The 16448-nt window shown below is 36.9% G+C and overlaps 1 protein-coding gene across 3 annotated transcripts in view; it reads left to right on the forward strand.

The window, feature by feature from the left end:
* The window catches only part of LOC127871711 (dihydrolipoyllysine-residue succinyltransferase component of 2-oxoglutarate dehydrogenase complex, mitochondrial-like), a 48152-nt gene continuing 31704 nt past the window's right edge, over positions 1–16448 (forward strand). For 2 of the 3 annotated variants that reach the window (XM_052414850.1, XM_052414853.1), the window contains exon 1: positions 7348–7480. In XM_052414850.1, coding sequence (XP_052270810.1) covers positions 7391–7480 — 90 coding nt within the window. In that variant the 5' untranslated portion in view covers positions 7348–7390. Of the gene's footprint in view, positions 134–7347; positions 7481–16448 lie in introns of those variants that run through there. The other variant, XM_052414851.1, reaches the window with a different exon arrangement.

Genomic DNA, 16448 nt, shown 5'->3' on the forward strand with positions numbered 1-16448 from the left:
ACGACAATGCTCCGTCTATGAATGCGCATGCTCATTCAGTCTAATGGCAGCCATGATGGCTGGAAGTTCGCGGAGTTTACCGCAGTTATTTTGCCGGTTCTCCTCTTGTAGTCGGTTATTTTCGAATCAAAAGGTACGATAACTTTCAGACTTAGAATCTCGAATGAATCAACCCAAGATATTGATTGACATGAATATCTGTCGTGGTCTTTTTCTTAAAATGTACTCCACCTCCAAGCGTTCAATGTCATCTTGAAGTTGACGTTGCTATATTTGGATACAGGTGAAGATTTTATTAGGTTCCATTTACTGTCCATATTCAACAATTATCTAAATGGTAGACATTAACAGAGATAAGTTTCATAATTACAATGTTTAATAATATGTAAACAATATTAGATAAATAAGAGTTCTTAGCAGATCACACGCTTAAAGCAGTTTTAGGCTTTGTCGAAGCAACTAACCCCCATCATGGCCCATGTATTTTTGTAACGGTGTGTTGTCCGAATTCTTAAAGGGCAATTTTCTTGATTGTTTTGCGTACATTTTGGAAGCAGAGGAAGCTATAGTAATATTCGTTCTTTGATGATTGTGCATGCGAACAAATTTTTACCCCTACCCAAAGTAAAATATTAATCAGATTTCAAAATCAACCCTGGTATAATCCTGGCAATTTTCAATCCTGGAATATTGGAAGCAAAGAAGGAAGTTTTCTTCCTTGAAGTCTAAAGATTTCAAGTTGGTAATGGGAATCAGTTTTCGAAATTAGCACACGCCCGATCGCCCGTGGCGAGTAAAATTACTGCCGGGCACATACAAAAATACATGTTTGTGGCCCGCCGGGCATGTAAATTATTGAAGCCAAATGACAGTTGATTAAAAAAAATCGTAAGCGGTTCTTGATATTTGCAGATCTATTTTACAATTTTGCGAACAAACACCTTGCCGTAAGTTGTAAAACAATGAAATTCGATTGGTTTAACAACACCCACCTGCTTGCACACGCCATCGTTATTGTTTTTGACCGATGCAGTTCGGTCACATTCGGTTCTTATCGACAGTTTCTCTAGACATTAATCGAGAATGTGCTTTTTGAATCGATCATTTCAATCAAGTAATACGCTTCCGTTTTTTGTCAATGTAAACAAAATTTAATGTCATTGTCGACATAGAGGCAGTATCTTAGGTATGTTGATGGGGCTAAGCCCGATAAAGCACTTCCAAAATAGAAAATTGACAATGATTTAGAGAAAAAGGAAGCCAAGAAATGGTACGATGACACCAGAGAACACTCTTTTCAAGAGCACTTGTGTAACGATCGACCGTCTTAATTCTAGTGATTGATTAGCTGTAATTGTATTCACTACTATTGAAACAAATGTTCTGCTTTACTATGTGTAGCATGTAAGTGTTAAAATGTTGTGATTTGTTATAATTTGGGTTAAAAAAGTTTGGGCATGTAAAAAATATGTTGGGCATGTAAAAATTCTTAAGTAACTGGCCCGACTGGCATGTAACTTTTCAAAGCTAATTTCGAAGACTGGGGAATGTTGTACAACATACCGCATCCAGTAAGTAAAGCAGCTAGAGCAATCCTCACTGGAAAGCTGCCTAAGTCAACATTTATATATGTCCACCAGTAATACCAGGGATATTCACCACGCTCATTTGCCACAGCCTTTGACTTTGACTTCAAAACATTGTAAATTAGTTCTGTGGAATTTAGTATAGTCCCACACAAGAAAACTCCACTGCAAGACACCAAAAATGCTCGAAATTTCCATTTTTGACAGGAAAATATCACTTTTTCTGCAGTTCCAGACGAGGTCTGTTCAAACGGAAGAAATTTTCTCTGAAATTTCTTTGGAATTTGGTTGGTTGCGTAACTCCGTTGAGGGTAATGTTTACTGCAGTTAGCCAAGTGTTTGTTTAATTGGCATTTACTAAAATTCACTCCACGTGTGCACATTAATTGTGGAGACTTAATTAGACGACACTTTATTAACGGGATCATATTCAAAAAGTCAGATTAAGTTTAATTTTATCTTTTGCTAAAAATGTTATTCATGGAGGCAGCCATTAATGCAGCCACTATTTTTTTCAAAAAACCCACCCCACCAAACAGGATTACATTGCACTTATATTTGTTATCTATGAAACTTTTTGCCGTATTAAGTCATTGTGTACACACCGGTCTTACTGACAATAACGTAGTGACGTCACCATCTATGTTTAGAATAGTATTAACAAAGACCTATAGATATTTGGTATTTAGTATTTAGAGAAAAGTTTTAAAATGTCTTTGGACGAACATATCAGGTTACTACACATATCTAACCAACGGTTGACATTAAATAATGAACGAGAAATGTGCAATCCCAAAGAGGTATTAAGGCAGTGGCTAGTCGTACGGCCCGGTACGGCTAGACAATAGGCTAGCCGTACGGCTCTGTACGTGTATATATAGCCTTTGCTATGGAGATTGTCTAGCCGTACGGCTGTTTTAACACATAAATATATTGATTAATTATTGATCTACGTGCAAATTCCGAAATTTCTAGCCTTTGGACTAGCTCGTGTAGTCGTCGTCTCGGATTTTGAAGTCTGGTTTATGTTTCGTCGTGGTTGGAAATCCGATTCGTGCATAGTATATCAAGGGTGTAAACAAGGGAGATATGAAAATGTAAATTTATTTCGCCAAACAACAATTACAGCCATCAATAGAAATCGCAGTTATGGAGTACATAAATACGTATTGTACATGCAAATATCAAATATATACAATAAATATAATTATAGTTAATAAAGGAATATCAATAATGCGAACGCTATCCTATTTCCTCGATCTGATTTCGCTTGCCTATGCCTTCTGATTTGAAGTTCTTCCCTCCATAAATACAACTGTATGTAATTTCCGACACTTTAAGATTTTCATTGAAAGTTTTCTTAGGGCATCTGCTTTTAGCAGCCTCAATTTTCCTTGAACTACGTTTGTAAAACCGTACACAATTTGAACGCTGGCACAGTTCAATTTTGCCTATTTATGCACCATAAGTGGAGAATATTTCCCCAACAGTTAGAAACACGGCCATTTTCAGTGAACTTATATATTTCTTGTATGAAACCATCTAGTTATCAATCGTCTTAAAGATAATTAAATTATTTGTGTAACTCAATTTCGTAGAACTACCTTTGACGGCTGCCGTCATTGAATTTCATAATATTGATGCATCAACTAATTTAAAACAGTTTTCACGCCTTAATTGCATAGGAACGTCGACTAATTAAAGAATCAAATATGCAACCGTATTACATGAAAGGAAGCCGTAACAGATAAAGAATTTTTAAACTTTTATGAGCTTAAACAAACTTATTACTGATTGACAGCACTGAATCATTCAATGACAATTCTATACTTTATAAACCGTACGGCTAGACAATCTCTATAGGAAAGGCTATACGTACAGAGCCGTACGGCTAGCCTCTTATATAGATGTATACAGTGTTTGAGCAGAAGCTCCAGTAGACCGCCACAAACTTGCCCAACGAGTACTAACCCATATACAGTAATTAAGTTATTCAGAAATACGAATACAAGAAATGTCTCTTTCGTTTACAGATATTCGGCGTAAATAAAATTACAATGTACGCTCGGTAGATTTATACAGTTTGAAAATAAATATTTAGAGTTTAAGCCAACCAAGTTCAGGAGCTTAGTCATAAAGTTAAGAAAAGTACAGCTAGGACCGATTTCGCTTAAGAATCAACGGATAACTCTAAAGCGACAGAGCAGCCAGTAAAGAGCCATGGCAAGTGGTTCAGAAGCTTTCTCAGCGACAAGGAAAGGGCGACCCAAAGGAAAGTGTGATAGAGATGCGGCAGCAGTAAATGACTTGATGCAAGTCGTTGACAAGTGCGGTTTACCAGGGAAGTTCGAGGCTTGGATCTACCAACATGGAGTTCTATCAATATCAAGACCTCTGTTGGTGTAGGACGTCCCAATATCGACTGTCAAAGCTATGGAGAAGAAACTAAGCGGCTACATCACAAGATGGTTCGGAGTTCCAATTAAGAAGCTTCTCAATTATCGACTTGTACGTACAGTTCTTTCAGCAAGCTACAGCTTCCGATTTCCTCTTTTACAGTGGATTTCAAGGTCAACACAGTCAGGAAAGTCATGATGCTGCGAGACAGTGCTGACGAGAAAGTCAGTGGAGCCCGGGTGGAAGTCAACACCGGTCAGAAGTGGAGAGCAGACAAGGCAGTCAACGACGCAGAATCGAGGCTCAGACACGTACAGCGCCATCGTGGGGACAACTGGCATTCATGTTGAGATTAGGATGTGTCCCTAGAGCCAGTTGGAGGGCTTCATCACCAGCAGAGAAGAGGAGGATGGTCCTGGATGAAGTTCGGTCGACGGAAGAGGAGACAAGACAAGCGGTTGCCGTTGCAATGAAAAAACGGGGCAGTTGGTTGAAATGCAAAGGGGTCCAACCAATTTGAATTTCTACTTTGTTTACGACGTTAGCCTACACCAACTAACCTCCGGACCTGGAAACTAATTGAGGACCCCACCTGCAGGTCATGTGGCAGGCCAGCAAACCTAGAGAACATCTTCTTGCAGAACAGCCCATACGGGCGGGAAATACTGATGGCGGCACGACAATATCTTCAATCAGATTGCAAACAGCTTTCATGTGGCACGAACAAATAATCCACCAATGCAGACAAGGCCAACATTAATCAATTTCGTCAAAGAGAGATCAGCACCAAGAAGCAACGGGTATACAAATTCAGGCATCCTAGCTTCAGCGAGAGACTGGGAACGTATGGTAGATCTGAAGAAGAAGCTGAGATTCCCAGCAGGACCCGAAAAGATATCCTAAATACCGGGTACATGTCATCCCGATATGTTGAACAGAAGTTGACATACCGGTACGCCGCCACCAACAATAAATTGTATATAAAAACATAACAAATATATATGCCCATTTTCGAATAATCAAATTTTAATACGTTTTGTACTCTTAACCAAAATTTCTTAAAAAATATAATTTTTGACAGACAACCCGACTTACAGGACAAAGTGAAACTAGGTTGAAGGTAACGATTATCTAAAATGCTGCATTTTACTTCAGGATATTTATTTTATCACACATTCTGAATATCATGCTAACAGTATTTTAATTTTGGAAGGGGGTTATGTCGGGGTGTATATAATCCCACTCTTACCTAATTTGTTTACCAGACTCATTAAAATGTGGGCGAATTTTTAATTAAAGCTGCAATGTGTAGTTATTTAAGTTTTTTGTGAAACATTTCACTATTGGTGGCTAACCAAACTAAGATGCACCTTGTTTCCCTTATGCGAGGATCGCGTGAACCAACCACTGTGCTAACTGAAGAGCGAATGATCCGAATTTAGTTGCTACGGTTCGATGTTGGATATTGATTAAGATATGAAATGCCATTACATAAACCGTTCGTTGTTGAAACTCAATCAGAAAAAAAAATCGTCACGTCGTCACAGATGCGTATTCAAATGCTTCTGATTAAGAGAGGTACAATTAACGTTCATAACACCAAATGAATTAATTGGTCACAGAGCGCATGAATGCTCAATATTATTTTTTTTCATAAACACTTATTTTCTGCTATGCATCAACAAAAAGCTGTTGTTTTGAAATTATCGGCCTACTAATAGATACTTAATAATTATCGATATAGCTAGAGAAGAAAGGCAGGGGGTGGACTTTCGCATGTTAATGGTAGGTAGGTGTTCACCATACCAGACAGGTGGGTTTCCTCTGGGCACTGCGGTTCACCTCCGCAGCAAAAGACCAAACCAAAGTTGAATAACTTTCAGTTACAACTGAATAACTGGAAATTGCAACTATAATTCAAAATTTGTCACAACTTATATGAGTCTAGTAAGCAAATTAGGTAGGATCGAGTGCTGGGACTCACTCCGCGTATTCACAGTATGTGGCCTCTGGCCCGGAAGGACCTAATAAACTTTGACATATACACAACTATTATGTCAGCCGACTATCAAAAAAATATCGAGAGGATTGAGGCTCTTGCAGGATTTGTTACACAGGTTTAGAACAACACAATAGCCATATATTTTTGAACGGTAAAGAGTTATCACGCATAAACGTTTTCGTTCAGAAAATTAAGGATGATGCTATTTAAAGCGAATATCCATATCCAATAATGCTGCATACAAATTATAGTATGTGACAAGCTCGCATCAATATAGTTCTTTTGGCCACATTTTACGGATTTTACTCAACAAAATCAACTTTCATTACCACCAAAATCTTAAATGAAACGTTCATTCCAATACGGCAACACTCTTTGTTTGTCGCACAAAATGTTGGCAATAAAAGACGCTGTTAGGCCCTAAGGGTAGCGTCGAACATCAATATTTGATTGGTTGATCGAGGGCTTATCAGCTACTCTGATTGACAGCCTGTGAGTGGCCAGGGACCTATACAAACAAACGTTTGTATAGGTCCCTGGAGTGGCCTTATAATAAGAAACCTTAAATACTATTATAGCGATGATTATTAAGTATTAATACCTAAATATGCTGTAGCAAAAAAAGAGTATCTATTGTGATACTGTAGAAGAGATTGCAAGACGTATATAAAGACAGGTCAAACTTTATGTTAGTAATCTACAAAGCGGTTAAACATTAATACACCGATACGCAGTACTCTTCATAACAAACGAAATGGCGTCCGACCGTGAGCAGAATCAAGCCGATATCGAGATAAAATCTCCCATCAATCAAGATGGACATTAATTTCTCCACAATAAGGATAAAATTACAACGAACAGGTGAGTTTTCTTTGATTTATTACGATTAAAACCCAATATTTGAAGACAAATTAAGGCTTAATACACTGATACGCGGTAGCACTAGTATAACATTAAATAGAGGACAGGCATTATATGAATTGTATCACAAGTAGTGGTCAACCACAGCTAGACGGCTTCATCCGAATTTGATGAAACGTTATTTTCATATTCCCTCTGTGGTGGATATACGCATGTTGGCAGGTCAATACGCTATTATTTTGTTATCAGGGAGTTATTGCTATTTTCTTAGTGTGAAACATTAGAAACTATAGAATGATCCGAATTTATATAAAAGATCTATATATAGATATAAATATCAAAGATCTTATTTATAGATCTTTGTTTATATGAAGTTTACTTGAAGGGTGGATATAAGCATTATTGTGTACGAAATACCTATTGAGTTATGGGTACTGATCTTTTTCCTGACAAAAAGTATGTGTTGGACCATAACAGTCTTTGAACATAAACATCGGAAAAACGACAATGCTCCGTCTATGAATGCGCATGCTCATTCAGTCTAATGGCAGCCATGATGGCTGGAAGTTCGCGGAGTTTACCGCAGTTATTTTGCCGGTTCTCCTCTTGTAGTCGGTTATTTTCGAATCAAAAGGTACGATAACTTTCAGACTTAGAATCTCGAATGAATCAACCCAAGATATTGATTGACATGAATATCTGTCGTGGTCTTTTTCTTAAAATGTACTCCACCTCCAAGCGTTCAATGTCATCTTGAAGTTGACGTTGCTATATTTGGATACAGGTGAAGATTTTATTAGGTTCCATTTACTGTCCATATTCAACAATTATCTAAATGGTAGACATTAACAGAGATAAGTTTCATAATTACAATGTTTAATAATATGTAAACAATATTAGATAAGAGTTCTTAGCAGATCACACGCTTAAAGCAGTTTTAGGCTTTGTCGAAGCAACTAACCCCCATCATGGCCCATGTATTTTTGTAACGGTGTGTTGTCCGAATTCTTAAAGGGCAATTTTCTTGATTGTTTTATAAAAGAATGTCAAACAAAAATAAAAAAACCCAACCATATGGAGCTAAATATATTTAATCTTAACTTAATAACAGTTACATTTAGTAGCTTTATATGCAGAATATTTATACTCAACATCACTTGACTTGCGGTATCACTTAACTCACGGTATTTCGTTGTGTGCCACCAAGCTGATGTTTACATTGTCAACAAGCAGACTTACTTTCGTTTTTCATTGAAATACTACTTTCTGGGTGAAAATGAGTGGAATACTGGTAAGTTTGTTCATTTTCTTCGTAATGTCAGCGATTTTCCTTGACCAATTGGGAAAAGTACCCGTACCGGTCCATTTGGGAAAAATTGAGTCTTGAAAACCTCAAAATTGGGAAAAATCAAGTCGTGAAATCCTTAAATTGGGAAAATCGCGTCGTGAAGTTTGGGTCTTATTGAATACATCATACAGTTCAAACTTAATTGAACATACTCATTAAAATAATCATTTGCAGGCATGCCTTAATGACCATTACTAAAAGTAATAAAGTTGATATAAATAACAAAATATTATATAGAAGACACAAAATCAATTACTAGTAGTTTTAATCTCTTATAAAGCAATGTATCTCGCTTTCATTTTTTTGAAAATTTCAACAATCTTTGATGTTTGATCATCACTCAGTTGCTGGCATCCCTCTCTGCACAGCATCATTAGAGCTGTCAATGTGTCCTGTGATAGACGTTCCGATTGGTCGTGCAAAGATTGTTCATTAGACTGAACAACCTTTCCACAGAGGCAGTGCTGGAGGGCATTTCAAACTACGATAAGGTTTCAAACCGACGTCAAACAGTACGCTGGCTGCCTGAGGTTTCAAACCGACGTCAAACAGTACGCTGGCTGCCTGACAAAAGAACCGCATACAGTAACGACTCTATTGATTGAACGCGCTGAATAATAAAACCCGATATTAATCGAGCGTGTGGTTACACACAACTATACGATTTTCTTTGTTCGCTCGCCGAAAGTTGGGTTTTGTTACGAAATTATCGATCGTTTTGAGAAAAAACTCGGACGCTGATTGGGATTTTTTCAGATGCCGATTGGGAATTTGGGAATTTTCGCTCGATTGGGAAAGTACCGTTTACCGGTACTTTATAAAGAAGGAGGAAAATCGCTGAATGTATATGTTTTTAATTAAAATCTAGTAAAAAAAAGAAAAAAATCAGTATTCGTCAACCTTTTCATCACTGTTTACAAGTTCGTCTGCCTATCAATTAGGTCAGACAACACACTTTATAAAACGGTTAACAAAAAGTATTTCTATCAGTTTTGTTAAAAGGTCAGGCTCAACACTTTCATTTAAACTTGTGAATACAAAAGTATTGACAATGTTGACAATGACAATCAATGAAAGATAATTGACCAGATCTTTTTGATTATTTTCAGAAAATGAAACAATTTAGAGACAAGAAGCCATATGACAGAAATAATCTGCAAAGGGCAGACACTGGGTCCACTTGACATACTGCTGTGATATGAGGGTCCTGAGAAGAGACAGCACATTTTTGTGCATTCACTGTTCTGCTGAAGAATGAACGAATAACACTGTTTAATCAAATAAAAAAAATAAAATGTATGAATAAACTTGAAAAACTATAACATTTTAACATTGATATCCCTTTGCAATGAATATGGTAATGAATTTGAAAATTTAGTGTAAAATAACCTCAATTATGTTTAGTGCTGCAACAATACGCCGAAAACCGTATTGCAATATATTGTCAGTACAAAAACCCGTATCGCAATATATCGCAATATATTGCTAACTTGTACCAGAATTATAACTCCAATTACCCGATAATCCCGTATACTCCAGTTTTAAAACAAATTCTGGTAAATATTTACTATAAATGTGCTCAAGAATAACAAGAAACACAAACATTCGCAAATTTTCATTAGTATCAAAAATATTATGGCATTTGTTACTATTTAAAGATGTGATGAAATAACGTCCTACTGGGACGTTTTTGTTTTTACTGAACACGCGTAATTCGCCTGATGTGATGTTCCCGTTTTTATACAACACAAAATACACCCATATTTTCCATGCGACGTTCTACATGTCTGCATAATTTTCGCGTGTTTTTATTGAGAGAAAGGATAAAGCACTTTTTATTTGACGATATTTATATATTTTTTTATTGTCGCGTAAGCATTAAAATTTGGAAGTTTGTTTCCGAAATTCGGATTACAAATTAAAAATGCTCAATTCAGAATCGAACGAAACATTCACAATTGTGCGCAATTAATTTAACGATAATCTGTTCAAAAGCATCGAACGAATGCTCCCATGTAACAACGCTACTCCGTATAATACACTTTTTAGAATGCTATTTTTACGTAAAAATTTATTTACACCGCTTTGCTTTGTTTACCTTGATATCGTTATTTCGGATGGCTTTTCTGGACGGAATGTGAATGAATTTTTGTAAAATTTTCGTACCGGTATGATGAAAATCGTATCGTAATACAATATGCGGATTGCGTATTGCGATATATACCGATATACCGGTATATTGTTGCAGCACTAATTATGTTACGGTAAACATGTTTGACCTAATTACCGCAACTCAAGTGATGTTATAAACTAGGACTAAAATGGCCGATAGCCATTCGTATTTTTCAGCGTTGTTTCGTTTTCTTTGTTAATTTTATACTAATTTTATCATTTCTGATAAACATTATGATGGGGTTAAATGAAAACTATTTCATTTGATTGGTAAGTTATGTTTTGATGTTTTATTTCCGAGAATAAGATTAAGTACCGCAACAGATGAACAGTATATAAATGGTCAGTTATGGCTCTGTCCGTAATTTTCCAAGTCAACACCGTTACAAAGAAAATTTCATCTACCGCACGGGAATGATACGGGGATACAACTTTTTCCGAAAAGTAAACATTCTTTCAACCTTTTACGTCATAATGAAGCAATGAACAGAGCGCGAAAAATGTGAAAATCATCAAAAAGTAAGTAAAATATTAAACATACTTTATTCAGTGTCAACACCGTTCTTCCATTTTCTTTGCTATTTCAACTTCCTGTTCTTTTATGATTTTCAAACATTATGTATTCTAAGATGCCACAAAATAATGTGTGCGTAATGTGTTTTTGAGACAAGTAGCATGCTGTTTGTAGATGATCAAATACCTGAATGTCATCACTGTTACGGTCCACACCGTTACACTGAATGAGTAACGGTGATGACAACATTGTAATGGTGTGCACAAATATACACACACATTATGGTGTGAATCAACTTCGTTTTCATATCGCCGATTGTTTTTCAAAAACATCGCAAATTTTACATGGAATTTATCAGACAAAAATGGAGAATTAATACAATTGGAATCAGTTCTGTCAGAATTCCCGAATGTCATCACCGTTACGTTCCACACCGTTACACTGAATGAGCAACGGTGTTGACAACATCGTAACGGTGTGGACAAATTTATACAAACAATATAATGCGAATAAAGTTCGTATTCATATCGCCGATTGTCTTTCAAACAACATCACAAATTTTACATGGAACTTATCTGACATACTTTCTAGTTAAAAACATGATGCGAATAAACAAGATTATGAAAGTATAAGAAAATCTGTCCACACCGTTACAAATGTGACAACACCGTTACGCCACATAAAAAGAAGACTTTTATATACATAAAGATTCAACAAAAACTGCAAACGTGTTTTAACATCATAAAGTCTTAAAAAAGGTGTCCAATGAAAGAAGAATTTAGTATATAAACATGTACCCAAACATTTTATAGAAATTCTTAAAGTTGTAAAACGTAATTAAAATGTGTATTAACACCGTTACGCACTTAATGTTCAGATAAAGTCACTGACAATTTGGAATTGATGTAATAGCCACTCATGATCACTTTATACAATGAAACAACGCCAAAAAATTCATTTAAATTAAGTTGAAATAAAATAATATTATCAAACAAGTATTTATGTCCGTAACGGTGTTCTCTTCACAGCTTTTGAAGTGCGTCAAATAAGCCTTCATAATCGCGATCTGGGTCACATTAGGTCGTGCCCAGCTTAGGTTGACATCCGTCTGACATGTACGTAACTGATAAACGGTCTGTCGACACTGCTTTACTAATTGTGTTTTTGAATTTTTATTATTAAGAATGGAACCTAATCAAATATTCACCCATACAAGATACTTATCAAACTATCAAAATGCAATTTATTTTGTCATGGTTTAATTTGCATAATCCCGTTACTTTGATTAAAAGCAAGCATACACGTATTGTGATGGATAATATGTGGTGCACAGATTTAAACGCTGCAACTTGCAATATAAAGGGTATGGAAATTCATGCAGGGACCACAGGTGGAAGTAACGTACCCAGGATAGTATTTTTTGTAATTTTTTTTTAGGAGCCCAATATATTCAAATAAATATATAAAATCATGTTTAATGAGAAAAAAATTGACAAAGAGCCATGAAAATAAAATCCCCACCCTCTGATATTGGAATCATAACAAGGTCATTAACTAGAATTTATCATAGACCTGTCTTCGCGGGCTGCAATGTAAAAATTAGCTTTAATCAAAAGCATCCCTTGATCCTCCTATGGGCAATTGGACAACCTTTCAAAAAAAGTTAACTTAAAAAAAAATCTGTCCAGCCGTTAACTCACAGTCGGTCGATAACCAAGCAATATATCCAGTCCGTTTGTCAACCCGAATAAATCTTCGACAGACTTTCAAACAATATTTTTTAGTTTTTCCCCTTTATCGATAGCTTGGGTCCTATTCCTTTAAAATAATGAGGCATGTCACATAATGCATGCATATGCAACCTCTTTCCCCTAAAAACTTATTCCAAAAGTTTATATTTTCTTTGCAACAACTGTTTTAACTCTAAATTTGATTTACTTGAAAACGAAAGTACCCATCGCTCTTTAACCCGGCTTAGCATTGAATTACAGTGACAGAGCCAGGCACAGAAATATCCAATCAACAACAACAACGACGTTTTAATAAATGTAAATAAATGAAAAATACTTATCATTATCCCCACGCTTTTTGAAAAAAAGGTGGGGATATTGTGGTTATCTCCGCCGTCCGTCCGTCTGTCCGTCCGTCCGTCCGTCCTGGCCACTATCTCGTCCTACACTAAAAGCACTAGAACCTTGAAACTTACACACATGGTAGCTATGAGCATATGTGCGACCCTGCACTATTTGGAATTTTGATCTGACCCCTGGGTCAAAAGTTATAGCGGTTGGGGTGGGGCCGCGTCATAAATTATCACTCATTTTTTTAGGTTATTTTACATTTACTTCTTTATTTCTACACCGATTCACTTCAAATTGATACTGGACCTCTCTTATGACAATACGGTCAATCTCAACCATGCATGGCCCCATTCCCAACCCTGGGGCCCCCCGCCCACATAGGCCACACCCACCAAAAATTTCCATTTACTATAATTTTTTCATTTCTACACCGATTCACTTCAAATTGATACTGAACTTTTGTTATGACATTAGGGTCAATCTCAACTATGCATGGCCCCAATCCCAACCCTGGGGCGCCCGCCCACATAGGCCACACCCACCAAAAAATTCCCATTTACTATAATTTTTTCATTTCTACACGGATTCACTTCAAATTGATACTGAACTTCTCTTATGACATTAGGGTCAATCTCAACTATGCATGGCCCCATAACCAACCCTGGGGCCCCGCCCACATAGACCACAGCCACCGAAAATTGCCTTTACTATAATTTCTTCATTTCTACACCGATTCACTTCAAATTGATATTGAACTTCTCTTATGACAATACAGTCAATCTCAACTATGCATGGCCCCATTACCAACCCTGGGGCGCCCCGCCCACATAGACCACACCCACCCAAAATTGCCTTTTACTATAATTTCTTCATTTCTACACCGATTCACTTCAAATTGATACTGAACCTCTCTTATGACAATACGGTCAATCTCAACTATGCATGGCCCCATTACCAACCCTGGGGCCCCGCCCACATAGACCACACCCGCCCGAAATTGCCTTTTACTATAATTTCTTCATTTCTACACCGATTCACTTCAAATTGATACTGAACTTCTCTTATGACAATACGGTCAATCTCAACTATGCATGGCACAATTACCAACCCTGGGGCGCCCTGCCCACATATGTCAGATCCACCCAAAATTGCCTTTTACTATAACTTCTTCATTTCTTCACCAATTCACTTCTAATTGATGATGAACTTCTCTTATGACAATACGGTCAATCTCAGCTATGCATGGCCCCATTACCAACCCTGGGGCACACCTAGGTCAAACATTCGGCGTGGGGATACGCGTCGGCCTCTGCCGCGCCATTTCTAGTTATGATTGTATTGGAATTAGTTTTTAGGGGTAAGTGGTTGCATATGCATGCATTATTTGACACGCCTTGTTTGACATTCCAGTAAAATTCCAGTGTGGCGTTTTTAGCATAGGTGCGTTTACGCACCTATGCTTATGGTATATACCACATTTCGAAAATCCACATCGATCGGTTGCCCTTTATGAAGCCTTACCTGATCAAAAATCAGACGAAATATCTATTTAATTTAGTATATGGTCATTCTTACAATTTTTTTTTGGAAACGTTTTTCTAACGTTTTCTTCCAAGAATATTGCTGACACCGTTTTTAGTGAATTTTTCTAAGACCGTTTTATGTTAAAAAATCTTCTTATAACCTAAAACAAATTTCGTTCGTAAAACAATTCTATCTGCACTATAAATCTCAATCTCCTACACAGTGGCCTCCCTTATACTAGAAGTTACTGACCGGGCGAAGCAAGGGAAGTAACTTCTGTGAGGAGTTTCTATAAAAATCTGCATTCAGAAATCTGTATTCAGAACTCAATCTGTTGTGCACGTCTGCATCTAACGCTTTCCACAAGTTTTACGACAAATTCTTGACGCAGACGAATAGGGTAGCGTCTATTTTCATTTGTGAAAAGAATAGTTCGATACAGATCTGTCCGTGCTTAAATTTTGAAAGGCTTGGGTAATTATTTTTCATTAGCGTTTCAAACACTGATGTAAATGGAAAGATTATCTATTTAAATAGTCGGTAATTGTTTGAAATTATTGATTTGAGAAATTCGCGGATGGCGATATCGAACTACATTATACCACGTGACGCCATTCTTCCCTGTATCTTGCACCTATGCTTTTAACGCCATCGGCGCTCTCGTCTCAAAATGGAGCAGAAAAGGCCTGCACATGCACTATGAGAATGAATCCATGATGTGAAATTTCGGGGCATGCCTCTATTTGACATCCATTTGGGACAGAAGCATGTGTAATTGTTCAACAGGATGTGCGCGCATCGAGCACTGTTTTTAGCTCACTTGTCGCGAAGTAACATGGTGAGCTTATGTGACCCTGTGATGTTGGCGTCCGTATGTGCGTGCATGTGTGCGTCCGTCTACAATTTGCTTGTGTAGACAGTAGAGGTCACAGTTTTCATCCAATCTTTATGAAATTTGGTCAGAATGTTTATCTTGATGAAATCTGGGTAGGGATTGTATTTGGGTCATCTGGGGTCAAAAACTAGGTCAAAAACTAGGTCAAATAATTGAAAAACCTTGTGTAGACTATAGAGGTCACAGTTTTCATCCAATCTTTATCAAATTTGGTCAGGATGTTTATCTTGATGAAATCTGGGTTGGGATTGTATTTGGGTCATCTGAGGTCAAAAACTAGGTCACGAGGTCAAAAACTTAGTCAAATAATAGAAAAACTTTGTGTAGACAAAAGAGGTCGCAGTTTCCATCCAATCTTTATGAAATTCGGTAAGAATGTTTATCTTCATGGAATCTGGGTTGGGATTGTATTTGGGTCTTCTGGGTCAAAAACTAGGTAACTAGGTCAAAAACTAGGTCAAATAATAGAAAAAACTTGTATAGACAATAGAGGTCGCAGTTTTCATTCAATCTTTATGAAATTTGGTCAGAATGTTTATCTTGATGAAATCTGGGTTGGGATTGTATTTGGGTCATCTTGGGTCAAAAACTAGGTCACTAGGTCAAATAATAGAAAAACCTTGTGTAGACAATAGAGGTCACAGTTTTCATCTAATTTTCATGAAATTTGGTCAGAATGTTTGTCTTGAAGAAATCTGGGTTGGGATTGTATTTAGGTCATCTGGGGTCAAAAACTAGGTCACAAGGTCAAATAATAGAAAAACCTTGTATAGACAATAGAGGTCGCAGTTTTCATCCAATCTTTATAAAATTTGATCAGAATGTTTATCTTGATAAAATCTGGATTGGGATTGTATTTGGGTCACCTGGGGTCAAAAACTAGGTCAATAGGTCAAATATTAGAAAAACCTTGTGTAGACAATAGAGGTCACAGTTTTCATCCAATCTTTATGAAATTTGGTCAAAATGTTTATCTTGATAAAATCTGGGTTGGGATTGTATTTGGTTAGTCAGGTGAGCGATTCAGGGCCATCATGGCCCTCTTGTTATTCAACCAATCATCAATTA

The sequence above is a fragment of the Dreissena polymorpha genome, chromosome 3 (genome assembly GCF_020536995.1).
Source record: "Dreissena polymorpha isolate Duluth1 chromosome 3, UMN_Dpol_1.0, whole genome shotgun sequence".
Classification (NCBI taxonomy): Eukaryota; Metazoa; Mollusca; class Bivalvia; order Myida; family Dreissenidae; genus Dreissena; species Dreissena polymorpha.